This window comes from Spermophilus citellus, assembly GCF_964194105.1.
Source record: "Spermophilus citellus genome assembly, chromosome: 10".
NCBI lineage: Eukaryota > Metazoa > Chordata > Mammalia > Rodentia > Sciuridae > Spermophilus > Spermophilus citellus.
Genome location: NC_138197.1, coordinates 120,109,728 through 120,132,308, shown reverse-complemented (window position 1 = coordinate 120,132,308; position 22,581 = coordinate 120,109,728). Strand labels below are relative to the sequence as shown.

Genomic DNA, 22,581 nt, shown 5'->3' with positions numbered 1-22,581 from the left:
AGGTGGTAGAACCTTTAAGAAGTCCTGAGGTTACTGGGGGCATTAATCCAAAGGGACAGACACAGTTGGTGGGGGGCTCTGATAGAGTCAGAGTGTCTGGGCCAGAACGGCACCACATAGTTGGAATAGAGCTCAATAAACCTCTTCACCTAATTAAAACTTACCTAGCCTCAGGTATTTCACTATGGCCATGAACACACATATAGGTCAAGAAAGACCAGACTGTGCGTGCAAATGAATATATGTGAGGAACTGGCTCAACATCATGGAGCCTGAGGCCTGTCCTACCTGCAAGGTGCAGCAGGAAAGCCAGTGGTGTCGTTCTGCCCAGGTACAAATGCTGGAGAACCAGAAGCAAAGTCAATTCTCCTCTGCCTTGTTTTACTTGGACCACCAAGGATGGGACGATGCCCACCCACACAGGTGGGGGGTCACTTTACTTGGCCTAATTCAAATGCTGATCATCCAGACACACCTAGAAACATGTCCGCAGCTACCTGGGCAACACTTCAGACCCAGTCGAATGGACACAAAATTAACCACCAATATGAAACGGTGTCCCCCATCCTTTATTCTGCATCTGTCACTGGTAAGGCAGAACTTTTTCTGTTTCTGTCCTTTCAGTAACATTTCAATTTCCTGTCCAAAAGAGATGTTCGGGGATCCCGCATGGCCATCTCTGATGGCTCCTGATTCATGTGGCAGGACTCCACCAGCCAAGTCAGTTACACCAACCTCTCAAATGCCAGGCTTTGTAGACGTGGGGCAGTGGTGAAGACCCTCAGCAGGTTCTGGTGGAGAAGACGCACTCACGTCTCCACAGCGTGCTCAAGACGACAAAGTGGGAACAGAGGATGGAGGTGGAGGCTTTCAGAGCAGGTGGCCCCTGGGAGAAGCCAGCAGTGCACAGTGCATCTGGGACAGAGTGGGTACAGTCAGACATGCAGGGACAGATCCAGCGTCTGATGAGGGATGATGGGCCCAGTGTCTCAAGACCTCAGGGGCTTGAAGCAGGCAAGACCCGGCCACAAAATCCTGGCTGTGTATCAGAAGTCAACTGGCAGAGGGAAGACCAGCTAGAAGTTCTGGATTAGATGTTAGGTGTCCCCCAAGAGTTCATGATAATGCAAGAAAATTCAGAGGTGAAACGGTTGGGCCATGAGAGCATTAACCTCATCAGTGCATTAACCCACGGATGGGGATTAAATGGAGTTGGCTGTCTAGGGACAGATTCTCTGAAACCGTGCGCACCAAATAGACTTTTCCTTCTCTAATGTTGTCATCAGGTCTTGGTCACAGCAATGACAGATGTTGGAACATCTCATACGAGGATGCAGTGCAGACAGCACTGTGGCAGGTGGAAAATGTCAACCCCAGGAATGGTCCCTGAAGACTCCCACTGGGTAGGGAAACGGGGCTTGGTACAGTAGGGGGCTGGGGTGGCGGTGACAGCAGCCCACAGTCACCCCATGTGGAAAGGAAACAACACACTTTGAAAAGATCTGTTAAGCATTGGCATAAAATGGGGGTTTCTGGGATTGACTGACGCATATGAGTGAATGATGTGAGCACACAATCCACAGCTTTGTAAACTTTATTGAATACTTACATGCCTGGGCACTGCCAGGGGCTGGGGAATGGAGACGAGTCTATTTATACCCAAAATAGGTATCTGCTCAGTCCAGAAAGGAGGCAAAGGTCACACGCCACCTCCTGGCACTACGTGGGGGGGGGGGGGGGGCAAGTGAGCGTCACAGTCCTGGAGTCCAAGGCATTGGGATAGCAGAGCGGGCCTCGGTGGGTGGGGCAGCTTTGTCTCCCTCAAGACCAAGGCTGAGGGGTCAGATCGGGACAAGTGGACCAGGGGAACTGGCAGTCACCAGTGCCATCACCAGTGGTGAACTGCGGCTCACGGCTGGCCTTGCCGGAGCTTCTGCTCAGCAGCTCGTTTCTAACCGTCTTCAACACAGAGCCAGAGAGGTGTGCCCCACAGTCCCAAGATCATCACTCAACAAGACGAGTGGGTTATTAACACATTTTAATGTTTCACATTGTTTTTCTTTTTTCCCAGAAGATTTGGAAACAAAAATACATGGAATTCAGTGAGTCACAGTACTTTGGGCCATGAACTCAATCTAACCAAGTCTATGAAATGTATCCTCGCGGGGCGGAGCGCTCGTTCCCCTGGAAGAATCAACATGATTAGGTGCCCTCACCTCACCTGCCTGCTCCTTCATCTCGGGTTGGCAGCCTTGGGGGGATTTAAAAATGTAAATAAATAAAATTGAGCACACACCTCGGCTCCCCTCCCCCTGCTGCCTCCCCATTTTCTTCATACAGAGGCAGGGCCAGAGCCCGGTGTGCTGCTGACCAGATGCTAGGCAGACACAGGGGTCCCTGAGGTGGCCAGAAATGTGCGTGAAGCAACCACTCAGTGCTACAGGTAAGAAGGACAGGCAGGGCTCCGAGGGGATGCAACAGGAGCTACAAGAACTGCCAGCAGGAGCCTTGATGTCCCCAGCACACGTCCTCCGCCCACTGTGGAGAAGTGCTGCTAAGCCGCTGCACAGAGCCGGCAGCTCCCAGGACTCGCCAGGTTCAGTTCACAACACAAATCAAAATCACATGGTTTTTAAATGAAATCCTTCACATCCACCTGTGTTCAAAAATTAAATAACTTATGTTATTAACACCTTCCTTAAAAAAAATCAATTATCACAGACTTAAATCCAAAGTGTGGAAAGACCTACTTTCCTGTGAATGTAGTTCTTCCAAAGGGACAGATATGTGCACACTCAACAAACAGCTGTGGGGTTTTGTGTTTTTAGCTAAAAGCTAAACCCATCAGTTTTAAGCAAGTGAAGCCTTTTCCTTGCAGATGACCTCAGCTCACTTAGACCAACACACACAAGCAAAAGCAAGGAAGACAGTGACTGTTCTCTGCAAGGCCTGTGACCGCCCCCACCAAGGACCATGGTGGGAACCACCACCCAGTTCCACACAGCGCAGCATTCCTTCAAGTGGGCTATTCCTCTTCCTGCACAGAACTAAACAGTGACGTAGCCCATGAGAGCCAATCTGGGAAGCTGTACTGTTTAAAGGAGACACAGCTCAACAAGCCAGTTTGGCATTCAGACAGACACATCTTGGTCACAGGGAGGTTCTCTTCCATGGGACAAACCTATGTAGTTTCCAAGTGAGCCAGCTCACCCCTTTCAGGCAGCAGGACACTGTGGATATTCTAGTCAGGGCTTGCTTTGGACAAAAACTGATAGCTAATATTTTTCATCTCTAGTATCATTAACCCTATGGAGAAAAAAAACATATAATCAATGCTAGACAGCTGGAGAATGTGTAAGAAAACCACGCAGTAAAGGCAACGTTGAACTCATCTAACAGCTGTTCCATCACCGCCCACCACGCGGGCTTGAGGCTGGTGACTTCATGGACGCATCACTCTGATGCACTGTCAGTTCAGTTTCGAGTCTGTGATGGTGGCCCCAGTGTGACGCTGCCTGCCTCCACTCACTGCTTCCTACCCATGAGGTCCAAGGGGCCCTGGGTGATGGTGAGCACAGCACCTTGAATAGGTGCCAAGAGCCCAAGAAGCTTTCTGAAAACTGCCTTGGATTTGGGCAAGGAAACAAGTCAGTGGCTTGGAGTCCTGGCAGGCGCGTCCACACTGGGAACTTAACCTCAGCAGCCAGCCTGAAGGATGTCGCCCCCAGAGCGCTTGGTCACCGACAGCGTTGTGAACACCTGCAGGAGAAAAGACACAGCCGTGTTCAGACCCCTGAGCAAGCGACTTGACAGGTAACACCACATGCACTGGAAATGACTCGTGACTACTTAATGCAACAGAGAAGCACTGTGACCTCTATTCTCTAGAGGGCAGAAGGGAAAGCATGTTAAAACCCAGATGAAAACAACACAAGTTACATCAAATGGGGAATTTTGGCAGCACGAATGTGAGGAAAACAAATCCGCTACCCAGCCGCCCTCAACTCTGAAAGAAACCCATCACCAATGCTGGGGCCCAGGAACAGGAGTGAAGAACACCATCACCAGCACCCCTGGGCCCAGGCTGTTGGGCAGCCCCACATCTGCCTCTCCCAGAGGACCGCAGCCCTCTTCTTTTTCCCTAATCCATGCTCATCACTCCTGTGCACTTCTTTTGTAGTTAAAAAAAAAAAAAAAAAAAGCCTCACACATGTGGCAAGATGCTGTACATACTACTCTGCTACTTTCTTGGCTCTGTATTTCTGAAACTCACCCATATCACAAATAGCTCTAATTCTATTTTCCACTAAATGGAAATTCAATTCAATTATTGTAGCATGCTACATGCAGAAGTCGGTTCCAAACTCCTCCTGGCCATCCAAGCGGTGGCCAATGTGCTCTTTGCAACATGCTGTGGAGATATTTTGGTATGTCTCCTTGCACAAAGAGCTCAGAGGGTAGGTGACTTCAACTTGGCTAGACTTCTGAGGTGCTTAAACCAACTAACCTTGTCCCATGCAATAGCCAATGAGCTCTTTTGTTTCAGATCTTGGCAAACAGTGGATGGTTGTGGGCTTAGAGCCTTAACAACTGCAGTCAACTTTGACCTGCTACTGCCTGCACAGAACAACTGTCCCCAAATGTGAGCGAATGAATCCTGCTGCTCATACTTTGCCTGGAACGCAGGAAAATTACACTGACTCTAATTATACTAATCATAGAATTATACAAATTCTGATTTCTCAGGGTAGGGTTCAGGAACCTCATTTATAGCAGAAGCCCCAAGTGGTTGCATATAGTGGGATTTCTGTGGCACACCAGAGCAGGAAACGCACTGAGGGTTCCCAGCCTAGAAATCAAGCCACAGCAGACCATCAACAGCATCTTTCTGCAGTTTCACTAACTGTAGGAAACTTCCCTGCAGCCAAGATTTTTAAGAACATAATGCTTCAACATCTAAAAATAGATTTTCATTCCTGGTCTAATGGAGTGTTGGTACCAGATCAGCTCTCTCTCTTAAGCAACCCCAAAACTATATGCAACTGACATTTTAGACACTGGACAACGGTTGGCAGACTGTGATCCCTGAAGAAAGGACAAGGTAAACCTGCAACCTGTCTACCTGCTTGGCTTCCTACCTGCAGCCATTAACCTAACCCTGGCAAAAGGGGGGGTGGGGGGCAAGAATAGCAGACAGCTCAAGGGCTTGAAGAGATAAGACAGACTAGATCCCGGGAGGATGCTGTGGGGCACAGTCCCCAAGAGAAGGGAGCCACCCACCTCCAGAAATCTGCACACAGGACCCACATGGCCAGGAACACCACGACCCAGGAATTGGAACCCCACTGCCACCCAAGCTCATGTGGGGTTAGTAGAGGTTCCAGTTGTCTTCCTGCAGGCAAGAAGGTCACTGAGCCCCTGGGCCACTCAGAGATCTCAGGAAGCCACCCCTTAGGAGAAAGGCTACTTACTACTAGCCCTGGAGTAAAAGTTGCTCTAGACCATACCAACAAACTTGAAAACAGGCTCCCATTAACAGCTGCCTAACATAAGAAAACCCATCTGTCATTCTTCAAAGAAAGACAATATAACCCAGGTGCCCAAAACAGATTCAAAGAGCTGGGAGGAAATGTCAACCTAGAATTTCAAAGTCAATAACAATATCCTTCCAAGAAGAAAGTCAAATAAAGACATTTTGAGACAAATAAAACTTGAGTGACTTTGTCCCTCACAGAGCTATACTACAAAAACCCCTTTAAGACAAAGTGAGGGCGTAGCAAGGAGGTGCTGATGCCCTTCTCTCCAAGACCCGCCTGCAATGTGCCCCTTCTGGTGACACTTCCTTCCTCCCTTCACCATAGCAGCCAGAAGTGGCCTTGTTCCGTGATCACCTGCCCTGACCCCCTTATCCACACAGTCTTACGGAGAGCAGGCCGTGCCAGTTTTAGCCAGCTTTCCCACTGCTGTGACCAGAAGACCTGACAAGAACAATTTTAAGCAGGAAAAGTTTATTTAGGGGCTCATGGTTTCAGAGGTCTCAGTGCAGACAGCCAGCTCCACTCCTCAGGCCTCGAGGGGAAGCGGGGCATCATGGTGGAGAGTGTGGAGGAGGCAAGCAGCTCAAGACATCTCATCAGGAACGGGGGCGCGGGTTCCCACTTGACAAATACAAAATACATACCAATGCCACACCCCCAGTGCCCACGGGCTCTGCTCCAGCCACACCCTGCCTGCCTTTAGTTACCACTGTTAACCCCCATGAGGGTATTAAATCACTGATTGGGTTAAGACTCTCATGACCCAATCGCTTCACCTCTGAACCTGCCTGCATTGTCTGACACGTGAGCTTCTGGGGACACTTAACATCTAACACCACGGCAGCCCAAGCCTCTGGTACTCTATTTTGCAAAACAGTAGCCTGCCATAGCTACTCCATTCTGAGTTCAAGTGCTGAGGTGGGATGGCACCACACCTTGTTTGGACAAGTAAACAACCACCATCCGCCTGGCACAACCACAAGGCATAACCGATAAATAAACTGCGCTAATAAGAGGACCCGCTGTGAGCTTACACATTAATCAGGAGCACATGGATGCATGGGAATATCAAACACATCAGAAATACCAGGCCCATAAGTTTACTGAACCACCAGACCACCATGAGGCAACCCCCTCACTCAAGACCCATCAGAGGAGGAGTACCCCACGATGCGACATGGTGGCACCCTGACCCCATCACCTGGTCACTCCTGACAAGCCTTGCCCAAGAAAATCACCAGTGATGAACCTCTGATCTCTGCCCTCAGGTTTTAGAAGACTATGGTTTCTCCCACCCATAACAACCATGCATCCCCCAAAAGCTGACACCTCAAGCTAACACTATGAACCTGCTGCTGTCTGGACCTTGTCCAAGAGTAAGCTCCTATGCTCTGACAGCTCTGTGCCCAAACTAGTTCTTCTGCTGGTTCCTACTCCTGTCTGACCACCTGGAGCAACTCTGCCTCGTGTCTGCTCTCCCTTGCTCAGTTCAGCCTCCTGAACCCCCGTGGCCACTGTAACCCTTTCTTAACCTTTCTGTAACCTACATGTGCAATTGTGGTAAGTGTGCGACTTGAGTGTTACAGGTGTTAGAAATTAGACTGGGATAAAAGAACCTCTGATTGCCCAGCTTATGACTACCAGGTGACCCACAAGTATTTGGTGACCGCCACCGGTGAAAAGTAGTGTGGGCTTATTATTGTTACTTATTACTTATTGTTACTTATTGTGACTCATTAATCCCAACACTGGAAAGATGCATGCATATTAGTCTACGTTAATGGCATGACTTGCTCAGAACACCTCTTTCCCAGCACTTCTCCTGGGCTTTCAAAAGGGCTCAGCTGCCGCCTTCTCACCACAGCCCTCCTCCAACCTGCAGGTCTCCACCTTCCTCTCAGTGATCTCAGCTGCTGTTGCCTGGGCTCTACCGCCACTCCCTTTTTCTTTAGAGTCTGGTTGCACCCTCAAGTCCCCCTCTCCCACATTTCACTGCCAAGTGCAGGGGACAGACAACTCCCAAGCCTCACTTTATGTAGTCCCTCTGCAACACGGTAGCGTTTCCCGTTGGCCTCACACACCTTTAAACCATCCAGTCCTCCTCTTGTTCCCATGACAGTGCTCCTCCTGTGTCCTCCTCTCGCAGCCGCTCTCAGTCACAGCCCAGGTGTGCTGAAAGGCCCACTGCACTCAGGTGGCCAGAACCTCTGGCTATCTGGCTGCAGATCCCAGCTGCCTGGTCTGTCCACCCCAATGTGCTACACAACTGTCACCATCATCCACATATGTGTGACATGAAAAGGGCCAGGAGGCAGTGCCTGGGCCCTGCTCAGCTCTTCCCACTGGGTGCTTGCAGTAAGCTCGGTCACTCTGATGGGCACATGATCTGCAAGTTCCAGCCATCTCCTCTCAGCTGAGACGTAGCAAATACCTCTTCCTGGATGATACATGTCCAATATGGAAGCCATGATCTGGTTCCTCTCAGGCAAAACCATTCCCTGGCAGTTCAGATCATGCATCTAAGATTCCCAATTCTTCTATCTCCACTACTGCTGATGTGTAATCAACTATTTTATTTATTTTACCTCTTTTCTGTCAAATTTGAACTCCTAATGCTGTCATTTGGTTCAAATTCCTATAATTCTGATTAAATGCTTCTATATGATTTTCGTTAGTTCACAAAATAGACATATAGTGCCTTCCACCATTTATAGTCCCACACTGTCGAAAGGCAAGGTGGGGGCCGTGGGTCTGCTGTAGCCAAGGACACATCACTTCTAAGTAGCCACTGGCTCCTTCACTGAGCCAACAAGGATCAGGAAGACTGCGCCATCAGCCTGGCCCTGAGTCACACCTGACCAATGAAGGCCACAGAGTACCAACAAGGAATATGTCTTGGCTTCCGGGAACAAACCAATCTAACAAGCAAAAACAAGAACTCACCATTCAAGCTCATATCTATAGTATCCAGGCATGAAAATTTAAAAATGTTTTGCACTCAAATCAAATTTAGAAATGTATTTTGTTTTGAAGTACAATTCAGACTTCAAGCCAGATCTTTCTGATCTCACTGAGCAAGCTGGTTTGAGAAAAAAAACACATAAGCAAAATTCAACTAGAGGGGAAACTATATTAGTTGTTCATTCCTATAATCAAATGCCTGAGGCAGGCTAACTTTATAAAGAAAAGAGGCTTATTTAGCTCAAACTTCTGGAGGCTCAAGGGCTAACATCTGGTGATGGCCTTTGTTCTAGAAGAGTCCCAATAAGGCACAGGGCATCATATGGCAAGAGACACGAGCATGTGTGTATGTGTCTACATAGTCTCTCCACCTATCCCCTCCACCTTTTACTTTTTGGGCACCAGGGATTGAACCCAGAAGCACTTAAGCACTGAGCCATATCTTCAGCCCTTTTTATTTTGACACAGGATCTCACTAAGTTGCTTAGGGCGGTGCTAAGTTGCTGAGGCTGGCTTTGAACCCACAATCCTCCTGCCTCGGCCTCCTGACCTGCCGGGATTATAGGAGTGCACAGCCGTGTGCCCTCTTCTTATAAAAGTCCTCAGGATGCAAATGTGGATGCTTGATCATGCTGACTTTTTCCTAATTCTAATCACTTTTCAAGGTTTCATTTCTAAAGATCAAAGCCAGATCATGTTTCCACTATCTTCACATCTCACAATGGGGATTAAATTTCAAGACTTGAGGCCTTGGGGGACCCACAAATCGTATTTAAACTGTAACATTAACACTGTTCAGACTCTGCAGGGTTCGTCTGACCTGCCAAGTGGGCCTTCCCAAGACTGAAGGCCATGGCTTCCTTGGGAAAAGGCCTGTGTTATTTTTTTAATGGGTTCTTTTTTGTTCTACATAATAATAGAACTTATTTTGACATAATTATAGAAGCATGGAACATAATTCGCTCTGATTCGGTCCCGGGTACTTCCCCTTCCTCTCCCTCCCACTCACTCCAATTCCTTCCCTCTACTCCACTGATCTTTCTGGTATTTACTTACAGCTTGTTTTCCTCAGTGTCTCCTGGATGCGGTGTATTCATGTGTGTGCACAGGAACACGAGGTCAGATGCACTCCCTGCCTCCCCCTCCCTGTCCCCCTTCCCTTCTCCCTCCTTCTTGTTCCCCTTTGTCTACTGATCTTCATTCTTTTTTTTTTTTTTTAATCTTCCCCATTTCATTTGGATTAGCTTCTGCATATCAGAAAAAACACTCAGCCTTTGATGTTTTGGGGCTGGTTTATTTTAACTGTCTGTTCTTTTGTTTTTTAATATTTTTTAGTTGTAGATGGACATAATACCTTTATTTTACTTATTTATTTATTTTTGTGGTGCTGAGGATCGAGCCCAGTGCCTGCCTTCTTGATGGCACACCTGGACAAACTTTTTCACCAACTGCCCCTTTTACTGATTCCTGAAACACAATGGTTTCTTAAGTTTTTAGGACAAAGAAGAAACAGCACAGGAAATTAAGGGCATCGGAACAACTGGTATCGGCATCAAAGACACTTCTGAAAGAGGCTAATACTTTTATATACAGGAAAAACAGCACTGAGAAATGCTCTTGGCTTCTTTTAGCTTTAGACCAGAGACAGAGTCTTTTTTGTCTTCCAATATACTAAAGAAAATCTGGACAATTTGCATCCAAAATAATGATATTATAATAAAAGGCTCTCCCTTGTTTGCAAAGGTATATAAAAATCCTTAAACAGCTATTCCCCTTTCATACAAAAAACAGACTGAATTCTGGAGCGTTCTCTTCAGTGCTCTTACACTGAATGCTGGTGACACCATAAAGGAGTGCGACTCTTCTGAAAACCAATACAATCCTTTTGTTTAAAACAAGTGTGACTATGGATGAGGACTAGGAGACAATATGTGATAATGAAAATAGCTGTGCTAGCAAGGCCGTATTATGCACAATTTAAAACAGGATCTAAAATGCGTTCTTTTTAATTTTTACAAAGGGCAAGGGAATACATTTAAACAAATTTCAGACTTGAGAATTTGCAACCTAATGTTCTATTTTTCAGGAATTGATTTAGAAATAAAAATAGATTTGCATACAAAACTAAACCCATCAGAAAATGGGAGCAGATGACAAAAGAGCTATATTTATTTTTCTTTCTGATGATACACTTACATTAAGATGGAAGCCAAGCTGTCATCATTGACCCCTCTAAATGAAAAGATTCGGCTCTTTTAAAATTTTCCTAAAAACAAAATTAAAAAAAAAAAAACAAAAAACAAGCAGCAGCAGCCTCCCCACACGCAAGAGCAGGAGCCTCACAGGTCAAGTGCTGTTGGACGCTGAGCCCATACTCCCAAGGCCTCACAAGGCTCCCCAGGAGGCCCCCTCTTGTACAAAGGGATCAAGCTATTAAAACCCTAGAACTTTTGATGTTCAGCACTAAAATTCATTTTAAGACATTTCAAAAGAGTCTTTTAAAAACTTTTCCTCCAGAGCTGCTGTCTCCCATGAGAGGAAACTTTATTAGCTGAATTACCACTTAAAATTACAAGTAATCAGTTTCCTATTTAAGGACTGCTGCTTAAAGTCCAGAATAAATCACCCCCACCCTGCTGTCCCCAGATTCATGCTCTGGCAGAGCCACTGCAGGCATGGACTCTTCCTCCAGAAAGATTCCAGACGAAACAAGGAGCTTCTCCACCTCCTTCCTCCTCCATCCCAAGAGAACCGTGGGCAGATGGCCTTGTGGAAATTATCTTTCTCTAACAGTGAAGTCTCAACTGAGGGATGTGCCAACTTCCGAAAGTAAGTACTCCTCAGAGCCAAAGGCACTCCAGTTCCCCAGGTGAGTCATCAGAGTGGCAGGGAGGAGTTCGTTCAATACCAAGCTGCCAAGCTGGCCTGAGGGCTGTGCCTATTCCGAACAGTGCTCAGGACGAGTTGGCTCAGGACAAGTTCTTAATTCTTAAAGGTAGCACTCCTACTAGATCAATGAACTAACATTTGTGAAATTCAATAAAAACTTACTAGGAAAATGAAATTTTACAAGGTATATAAAATCAAACCCCCAACTTCTTCTGATTAGATCAGACACTGTCTAACTGTTCTTTAAGTTTCTAAGCCTTTCCTCTTCATTTCACCTTCTTATGTGGACAGTAGCACCCAGAGCGGCACTCCCCACCCAGACACGCCTGGACTCCATCCAGTTACTACCTGTTTTGGAATCCTGCGTTTAACAGAGAAAAAGTCCCTAAGAATCAGCTAACTATCAAATTCATTTCCCTAGATCAAGAAGCTTTAAAAAAGATTTCCATAGTTAGGATCTAAAAGCTTGGTTTTTCAAATTCTAATTTCTAAGCAAGTAGAATTCACAACCAGGGGTGAAAAAGGAGCACACCACCAGGAGCTTCTTCAAAACAGCAGTCCTCCCACCTTCCACACCAACGCCGTGCGGCCTCTCAGTCAAGCCCCACTCCCACGGTGAAGTTCCCTGGGAAAGAAACACCTCACAGATGCAGCTACTGCCATGGCCAAATGCCAGGACTCTCCCGGACACCTGGCCCACAGGGCTTCCAGCAAACTCTGTAAATCAGTCTCTATTTTACTTCATGTGGAAGCTAATAAAAGCTGAGAGACGCGGCCAGGTCTTAAAGAGAAGAACTTGCTGAGTGGGACCACAACTCAGATCTGTGTCCTGACAGTATGCTCATGTGGCCACCAAGAAATCATTCCAGTTTTTCAATTCAGTGTCAAACACTTCAGGACAGTCCAGGGAGGTAGACTATCACTGCTCAGCATGGGGCCTGGAGCTGAGACCGCCTGGGTGGGATCCCAGCTGTGCCACTGCTGGGCAAGGTGACCACGGGTAAGGTCCTGTCTTCAGTTTCCTTGTCTGTCAGGCAGAGCTGGCACTCTCCCCTCCTCATGAAATGCCAAAGGGCGCTGACAAACAGAGAACACAGTTGCGCACGGGGCACCCTCTCAGGCGCCGGTACCATAGTGGTTACCCCCAAAGCCCACTTGCTGCTTCAAGACACCAACCTGAGTCCTTCTCAGCTCCTCCCTCGTCACATTTCCAACCAGCTGGCGGTGTTGTCTACCCAATCCCAGCACACCAGAGCCGTTCAATGCCCACCGCCACCTCCCTAGTCTGGCCAGGCTCCTTTCTCATCTGCCCCTGTAACAGTACATAACTGGACTGGCTACTACACGGGCCTCTTCCAGCTCACTGTCCACAGTAGCTCAAAAGGACTGGAGACCTTCCAGGTTGAACATAAGGTGCCAGGTGGTGGCACATTCAAAGAGGGCATGGAAGCTCCACATTCCCCCAGCCTGCCTTGCTTACACCACTCTTCCATGTGGCTCTTCCTAAGTTACATCCCTTGTAATAAACCAGTAACGTTAAGTTAATTGTCTTCCTGAGTTCCCTGCCTAGCAATTTATTAGGAGAGGATCACGGGAACCCCTGAGACTGGAAAGCTGGACGGTCAGAAACACTAGAAGCCTAGACTTGAGACTGGCATCTGAAGTTGGGACAGTCTTGTGAAACAAAGTCCTTAACTTGTGGGGCCTGATGCCAATCCCAGGTAGTTAGCCTCAAACTGAATTACACCATAGGATCCAGCCGTTGTCTGGAGAACTGGCCTTTGGTGTGAGAAACCCCACCCCACGCACTCACAAACATCTTGTGTTAGAGTGTTGTGAGTGGAAAGCAGAAGGCCCACTCGGGTGCCCTGCATTGTTCACCCTGATCCTGGAGCCTTACCGTGGATTACAATGGGAACTTCACTCTCATGCCTCACCTGCTCTTAAGCTTGTCACAAATCCCTGCCAGTTCCCAGTGCCAACAGGGTGCTCCACATGTGGCTTCACCCAAAGGTGCACAGAGTGAGTATCACCCAACATTTTTTATCTTATCCATCAGTCATGAACTTGGAAAAAATAAATCCAAGTGATCAAAGTGCTAGCAGAGTATCAGAATATTCAGCCTTCGGGCTTCAGTCTTGAGAGCACCGACAGACAGAGGTGTCCAGCGGCAAATGTGCTGGGTACCAAGAAGGACAGGCCTTTGGCTGACCTCCTGCCTCTTCACTGAGTCTTTCTCCTGGCTGGCAGTCAACTGCCAGATGACACTGTGCATGCTGCTGCAGGTCAAGAACAACACAAGCAGGCAGGCGAGTCCAGTGCCAGCAGCCCTTCAACCAGCCCACTGGGAGCTGAATTCAAACAGAATCAAACACTCTTATATGCAAGCTGGGAAATCTCTTCATTCATCCATACTGGGGATGAATGTTGCAACTCACAACGATCTTGGACTGGCAACTAATTTTTAGATTTCCTCACAGTTGCAGGTTAAATTTTGTCCTCTAAAAGATATGATCACCCCTGTACCAGTGAACGTAACCTTATTTAAAAACAGGGTCTTGCCAGGCACGGTGGCACATGCCTGTAATCCCAGAAGCTTAGGAGGCTGAGGCAAGAGGATCACGAGTTCAAAGCCAGCCTCAGCAAAAAGCAAGATGCTAAGCAACTCAGTGAAACCTTGTCTCCAAATAAAATACAACACAGGGCTGGGAATGTGGCTCAGAGGTCAAGTGTCCCTGTGTTCAATCTACCAAACAAACAAAGAGAAAACAAAACAAAAACACCAGGGTCTTGGCACTATAACGTGAGGCCATTTTGGATTAGGGTAGGCCCTAAATCAATGACTGTGTCCTTGTAAGAGGAAAGAAATTGGGACACAGACACAAAGAGATAAGGCCACGCAGAGTTGGAGGCAGAGACTAGGGTAATGCACCTGCAAGCCAAGTAACACCAAGCCAACTCCTGGAAGCTAACAGAAGCAAGGAAGGATCTGATTGTTCCCTAGATGCTTTAGAGGGAGCACAGACCTGCTGACACCTTGATTCAAAATTTCCAGTCTCCCAAACTGTGATCATGTAAGTGTCAGTTGTTTAAAGCAACCAGTTAGTTGCACTGTGTTACAGTAGCCTTAGGAAACTAGCGTGCACTCAAAAATGCAAAGTTAACTGGCTCCTTCCCCATGTACCTACTCTGAGTCAACACTGAATAAAAGATATATCACACATTCTTACAGAGCATTAATCCAGACTCTTCTGTTTTTATGTTTTTTGAAAGCTTAGGGTTTTTTTTCCTTCGTAGCAAGAACAGCTTTCTACAAATCATGTCCTAATCTCTAAATATGTTAATATTTTGTTCCCAATCAAGCCAAGTGCTTATTAATCTAGAGTAGGACACCATTCCCAACTGGAAGGCGAAGCCAAGATACTTTTCCACGTCTGAAAACTGACATTTCACATACTCAGCAAAAAGTTCAGCTGTGCGAGTGCAATCAGGAATGGAAACCAGCCAGTCCTCCAGCTGCTGAATGAAATCTGGTAGTAATGCACACATACACACCATTGTGTATGTTTGTACACACAATTCACACCCTGGATACCACTGGCTAGGGTACACAGACAACAGCTGCGATTTTAAACTCCAGAGCTACATTGCCACCTCCCAGCCAGTTCCTGTGAAGTATCACTACATTCAACTCCTGGATGATCACTCACTTACAGTGAAGAAACACTGACACCCAGAGGCCTAGGCGGTCAATTTCCAGTTCCACCACTTTCTTTCTTTTTTTTTTTTTTTTCCTAATCTCATTGTTTTGATAACAAAAGCAAAAGGCATAGACAATATTAGTTTAGCCTTGAAGTAACCCCAGATTACTAAGATAGAGGGTCTTTGGAGTTTGAATGGCATTATTAACTGATTGCCATGAAAAAAACTAAGGAGATTTTTTAAGTAAGTGCTTAAAAGCCCACATTTATCAGTTGTTCTCTTAAAATTTTTACACTGAAAGGCATAACAGACATTTCCAGTTTGGTAATAAATATCTGAAAAAAATTGTTTTGAGAGAAAGGCCTTCCTTTGAGGTACTCTCAAACGTTATCAAAGGTCAGGAGATATAGAAGGAGGTCAGGTGCAGCAGAGAACAGCACTGTTCAGAGTCCCAGGCCTGCTCCTCACGCTGGCAATGATGTATACTTCTAAACAGCTCAGAGAGTGTACATGACCCACCTCTGCACAGACAGGGTGGATTCCAATCGTGCTGTCCAGCTGCCTCTTGGTCAGTCCACACTTGAGCGCAGCTGCGAAGCCCTGCGTGACTTCTCCAGCATTTGGGCCCAGTACATGAAAGCCCACAACACGTTCCTAAGATAAAAATAAATAAATAAAGTTAAAAAAGCATGCTAATTTTTATCCCCTTCCTTTCCTATCTGGCCTTGAATACTTCCCTGGTCTAGTCTAAAAACCCCATGTCAGAAATGGCCACAGACTCATGCTGAAGTTGGACACTACAAACTGATTAGGCAGAAGACTCCCTCGTGTGGGCCGCCGAGGGGAGCATGATGTGCACGTTGAGCAGGAGGAAGAGACAAGACGGCCTGACAAGGACCTGAGGAGGAGGATGGAAAACTAAAAAGCAAAGACATCTGCAGTTCCTGAACCACTGAACACTTACAGATGTTACACAGGCGCTGGGGACCCCGTGTTCCCTATTTGGTTTCTCAGTGTCACATAAACTATCTCTGGTAACCATGAGGCTCAAAAACAGTCACTTAAACAAAAAAAAAAAAAAAAAAAAAAAAAATCATTTAAGGTTTTAAGAAGTAGAAAGAGCAATTAGATACTGTTAAGACCCTTCCAGTATGAAAATACTTTTGAAAGCAAAAGGAAAAGGTCTAGCAACGCTGAGCTACCTGTTTGGGAATTACTTTGGATAAATTCTAAATCCTAAACTCAGGCTACCTCTGCGAAGAGCAGAGAAACCTGGTGCATTCTACTGCTGTACTCAGTTTTTCAAGAGCCAACCCTGAATAAGCTAAACTACTTAGTCCCATTTCCTCACAACACTTGAGCCATTCAACTGGGTGCAGAACTATTCAGCCAGTCTCTGGCAACAATCAGAAAGGTCACTTTAGTGCCAAAGTACTATGACACATTCTGTGTTGGACAATCAGGAGTTCAAAGTTGAATAAAAAAGATCTGGGTTGTGAGTTATTAAAAAAAACTTAAAACACACTAGATTTACTTGTAATAACATGAGAAGATTTCAAAAAATAAAAATAAATTTAAAAAACAAGGTGCAGGCAAAAATTGTAGCTCAGTGGTAGAGTCTCGCTTGGCACATGTGAAGCACTGGGTTCGATCCTCAGCACCACATAAAAATAAAATAAAGGCAATGTGTCCACATACAACTAAAAAAACATTAAAAAAAAAAAACGAACAATGCACCAGGTTGTATTTACTGAAGATAACATTCTAAAACCACAAAACACTGTGTGACATTTATAAAAACATAACATTATGAACGAATAGAAACAAAAAGGAGAGACCCTCTGACTTCAGAGTTGTGCCTCTGGGGGAGTTTTGAAAAGACTACAGGAGGAGGAGATGGCTTAAAAGGGCTCTACCTTGACTGGAATTAAATTCCAACTCTGTTATTAATGAGATAAATACTTAAATTTTATGCGCTTCAGTTTCCTCTAGTAGAAAATGAAGGAAATAACAGCGCATACGCCATAGGATTATATAAGGATTAAATAAGCTAATACTTATTAAACATATTAATAAATTAATACCTATTAATGCAGATCTTTTAGTATCTGATACAGTTAAGTATTCAATAAATCTACACTATTTATAAGCAATACCTGTGATTATGGCAAATATGGCAAAAATGTTCAATGACTCTGAATTGTGGGCACTTTCCCTGTCTTTACATATATTTATATATATTCTATGTTAAAATACGTAAAAACTAGCAGATTTAAAAATCAAGGACATGGGGCTGGGGATGTGGCTCAAGCGGTAGCGCGCTCGCCTGGCATGCGTGCGGCCCGGGTTCGATCCTCAGCACCACATACCAACAGAGATGTTGTGTCCGCCGAGAACTAAAAAATAAATATTAAAAATTCTCTCTCTCTCTCTCCTCTCTCAATCTCTCTTTAAAAAAAAAAAAAAATCAAGGACATGGCATGAACATACTTTATAAACATACGAAAAATTGTGCTCTATGTGTAATAAGAATTGTAATACATTCCAGTTGCCATGTATTTAAAAAATAATAAAATCAATTAAAAAAAAGTGATACATTAAAAAAAAAAATCAAGGACATTTAGACACTAAAGTCAGATGACTGACACAAAATGAGTAAAGCATGCCAAGGACAGTCAGAAGTTCTAGAAGCATGCTTTTGCATCAGTTTGCTCATGACAGAAGAGCAACGACATAGATCTTCTTTGTTACTATCTTTGTCCATGAAAATATTATGACCTCAATTGCTTTAGGTAAGGAAGGTTTATTGGCAGTGAAACTTATTTTTCATATTACACAAGCAAGCTACCAGAATAAATAACAATAGGGGGAAAAAACAACTGCACATAGTTAAAATGGATTTGCTTGGCATGAAGGAAACTTGATGTTGCTCCATGCAACTGAAGTCTCGCTCACCCAAGAGAGGTGACATTGCCAAGAAGAATACCTCATGCTTTTTCCATATCGTTTCTCTGCAGTAGAATGGATACCTAATGTATGCACACATAAACAAACTTTTAATAAAATGTCTAAAAAGAAAACTCTATACAATCATTTTTATGCCAACGGCATATTCGTTATGGATTATTCTAGTATTTTTTAATTAAATGCCTCAATGATGACCTCTTTTGTAGAGAATCTAAGAAGTATCTCCTAAAACTCTAGGTTCTGCAAAAAAATAAAGAAAGAATAAAAAATCTGCAACTGTGGGCTGGGATTGTAGCTCAGCAGTAAAGCGCTTGCATAGCACAAGTGAGGCCCTGGGTTCGATCCTCAGCACCACATGAAAATAAGTAAATAAGATAAAGGTATTGTGTCCAACTACAACTAAAAAATACATATTAAAAAAAATCTGCAATTATGTCCCTGTCTGGAGCAGTAGTTTCTATAAGACACATGGTTTAAATCTATTCAAAACTCAAGATTAAAAATAGAGCTTATTAAGATTTTTAATGAATAGATTCCTTAGCATTATTTATATTTTTACTGAGGGCATTTTGTTTAAAGGCAATGTGCCAGGTAAGTTAAAATTATCCATTATCTATGATTAAGTACAATACTTAAAAGAGTATGTGTATGAACATACATGTGTCCTGGTTTATCATGTAAACTACATTTCTTACTGTGTGGCAGCAGTCAAGAGTTTGAAGAACACTGATGCTTCAGTCCCTCATTCTGTAAAGACACAAACTCTCTAAGGCCTGGGAGTATGCCAACAGGCTTAGCTACCAGAGGCTCCAGGCAGAGCTCAAATCGGACCTCAGTTAAGGGCTCTTCCCAAGGCAGGTTTCTCTGGTGCCAGCTGCTGGGGCTCAAATCTGCATCATTCCTATTCTTTTTTGTTCATTATTTCTAGATAGTCAGTGACTTCATTGCTACTCACTTATAAACACAAACACAGAAGTTGTCCCTTGGGCTCCTTCCTGCCCTGAACTGATTGCCTGCTGCTTATGTATAGGGCCCTGCACCAGTGCAGCCATGGGGAATGACAGGGAATGCAGGCAGTGGAGCCAAGGCCTCTGCCAGTGGAGGGTGAGCACACAGCTGGGGGACTGCAGGTGAGACACTAGAGTAGTGCCCTACACAGCGTGTGGTCAAAATCAAGCACAGCAACTTTAAAAGTAAAAGCAACTTTTTCATAGCTGCTCTTCTGCATCTCCTGCTGAGAGTGCAAACTGAGAACCCCTACTTGGGCCAGGTGACAGGGAAATGAATTGTAACAGCCTGGGTTAGCACAGCCTAGTTAAGTCTACGCATGCACAGTTCCTACCTGTTGTCTCAGTGTATCACCTTCCCCTCTTATAAAACCTGTTTTTCTGAGCTCCACAAAGATGGAAACTTAAGACAAAAAGGTCTCCTCTATCTTCCTCAAGCTTTGAATAAACTTTGTTTTTCTTCATCAACCTTTGTCTCCTGAATTTTAGAGGTGCCAAGCAGTAAAATCTCAGTTTCCCAGTAACAAAAATAGAGCTATATAGGCTGGTGTTGTGGCTCAGTGATAGAACTCTCACCTAGCATGTTTGAGGCACTGGGTTCAATCCTCAGCACCAGGTAAGAACAGTTATTGTGTCCATTTACAACTAAAATATATAGAGAGACTTAAAAAATTCAACCATATATTAAAAGCTAAATGAGATTATTAGAAGGATTCAGAATTGCACTTACATTGTCTTTCAGATTACAGACTATTTTTGCATAACATTTGTTGTTATCTCTTGATGGAACTGTCCATTCCAGTGGCCAAAAGAAACTATGGTAAACCTAAAAGGATATAGGCACAATTTAAACTTTCTTAAGTAGCAAGTTTGCAGACTTCAGATCTGGTGAAAGATAAAGCTCTTTAATAATTAAGAGTTTAATTAAATGATAAAATCCATGAATTCACAGGAGAGGGTATAAAGGCAAATGACTTGACACACCCTATTCAGGGATTTTTTGAAATAAATTCATCCCTTAATAATAATCCAACCTCAAAGTAAACCTTAAGTAATAGTAACAAAGAAAAATAGGAAATGATGGGCTGGTGTTGTGGCTCAGTGGTAGAGTGCTTGCCTAGCATGTGCAAGGCACTGGGTTTGATCCCCAGCACCACCAAAAAAAAAAAAAAAAAAAAAAAACTAAATAAACAAAATAAATTAAACTAAAAACAAAAATAAATTAAAGAAAATAGGAAATGAAAGAAGTCATGTAACTACTGTCCTATATTAAAAACTAACCAATATACCTGATTAAAATCAATTAATTAATTAATTTTTAAAAAACTAACTCAAAAAACTCAACATAGTTTGCTTACCTCATAAGAATGACAACTTTGGACAAGAAACAAATAAAGAGCCAGAAATAATCATCACAATCACAATCATCTAGATCCCTTGTTTATATTTCCAAAAGACATTTTCTCTATGGCATTATCATTAACAGCACCTGAGGGTGCAGGGAGGGTAGACATACTTGCTGAGATTAACTCAAAGATAGATATTTTTCTCCTACAACTGTTAAGGCTTCAGTTCAAAACACACAGTTAGTGATCCTTGTAAAAGCACATTGGTTATGATGACATGATTAATTTTTTTAAATAAATGTAGGTTGCAAAATTAAATGTACAGTATCGCAACAATTATGAAGGGAAAAGATTAAGAACATTACTCCAAACTGCTAACAATTGCTATGTTACAGATAATCTGTGATGAATTTCCTATTTTCCTTATATTTTTCAAACTTTCAACTCAAACATCTTACTTTTGACACAAAAATATTTGTTTTTCTTCATAAAAGTCTATGAAGAAATAAAAATATTTATTATGAACCTCAAAATTTAAATATCTTTGATAGGTAATCTATCCTTAAAAAAAAAGAATAATAAACAATGAATTATAAAGATATTCATTAATCTATAGTTGTGAAAAACTATAAACAACCTAAACAAAAGGGACTTAACAAATTAAAGTATGACATCCCTTAAAAATTCAAATTATTACACATTTCTAAAAATGGTGTTTTTAGAAAATTGAAGGACAGACAAAAATGTCCATGATATATATTATTATTAATATATTTCAGAAAACAGTTAATCATACTTTGAAAAACTTAACATGCGCCCACCCACACAAAATTAATACATACATATATACACACATACATGCAATAGAGGTTGAGCATCCCTAATCTTCATCTAAAATCTGAAAAGCTCTAAAATCGGAGGATGTGAGTGCTGATAGGATGCCCAAGAGGAAAATATTCCACACCTTCAAACTATGTGTATAAATTGAAACAAGTGGGTTTCATATTTCTTGGGTCCAATTCCAGCCACATCTCATTATATATGTGCAAAATAAAAAAAAATCTGGTCCCAACCACTTCAGATTAGGAATATTCAATCTGTATAAATATTTATGGTCTAGATGGAAATATGCAAAAATATTAATAGCAGTCATTTCTTCATGAATTAAAATATAGTCTTTTTGCTGTTTCAAACTTTCTATAAATGAAGTTATACTATTTTTAAAATCAGAAAAAAAATGTTAATAATGTGTTCCTAATAAACCAAGATATTACATGCTACTATCCATGCATAAAATAAAAGATTGTTAGGTAGTTAAAAGAAGCTTTTATGGGCTGGGGTTGTGGCTCAGTGGTACAGTGCTTGCCTAGCATGTGTGAGGCACTAGGTTCAATTCTCAGCACCACATTATATAAATAAATGAATAAAATAAAGATCCATCAACATCTTTAAAAGTATTTAAGAGAAAAAAAAGAGGGTTTTATATCATAAGGTTGACTTTTATTCACAAATCTGTGAATAAAAAAAATTTTAGAATGTTTTACTGGAAAGATTTTGCCCTGTGATTTAAATGCATGCTGCAGTCCTTTTAAGTAGTATTATTTGTGTATATTAAAAAGTCATATACAGGGACTGGGGTTGTGGCTCAGTGGTAAAGCCCTTGTCTGGCATGTGTGAGGCCCTGGGTTCGATCCTCAGCATCACATATAACCAAACAAATAAAGTGAAAAATCCATTGGCAACTAAAAAATATTTTTTAAAAAGTCATATTTAATATACAATGTCTTTACTACATGATAAAAGGTGAGTGGTGAAGTTAATATAGATCAGACAGTAATGCTAAAATAGCAATCATTACATAGGTCAAAGCAAGAAAACGTTTTTTTGTTTTCACTTTGCTGTATTTCTCATATTTCAATAATTAATAAATAAATGTGGTTCACCCTTGTTCATTACAAATACACTGAAATATCAAAGGATAAAAAGTAGCATTCAATTTACTCCGAAATGGTTCAGAGGAAATAATACATACACACAAAGAGCAAGAGACTATGAAAGTTTATAAAATAAATGAACAAAATGTAATAATAATTGAGTCTAGACAATGGCTATAAGGAAGTTCTTTGCATTATTTTTAAACTTTTGTGTATACTTGAAATTACTTTAAAATTT

At 43.2% G+C, this 22,581-nt stretch overlaps 1 protein-coding gene across 5 annotated transcripts in view; it reads right to left on the bottom strand.

Moving 5' to 3' along the window:
* Positions 1-2,025: 2,025 nt before the first annotated feature.
* The window catches only part of TXNRD1 (thioredoxin reductase 1), a 63,716-nt gene continuing 43,160 nt past the window's right edge, over positions 2,026-22,581 (bottom strand). For 4 of the 5 annotated variants that reach the window (XM_081310481.1, XM_081310477.1, XM_081310478.1 and 1 more), the window contains 3 exons: positions 19,794-19,889; positions 15,609-15,743; positions 2,026-3,759 (listed from right to left, as the gene is read on the bottom strand). In XM_081310481.1, coding sequence (XP_081166607.1) covers positions 3,697-3,759; positions 15,609-15,743; positions 19,794-19,889 — 294 coding nt within the window. In that variant the 3' untranslated portion in view covers positions 2,026-3,696. Of the gene's footprint in view, positions 3,760-15,608; positions 15,744-17,979; positions 18,119-19,793; positions 19,890-22,581 lie in introns of those variants that run through there. The other variant, XM_081310479.1, reaches the window with a different exon arrangement.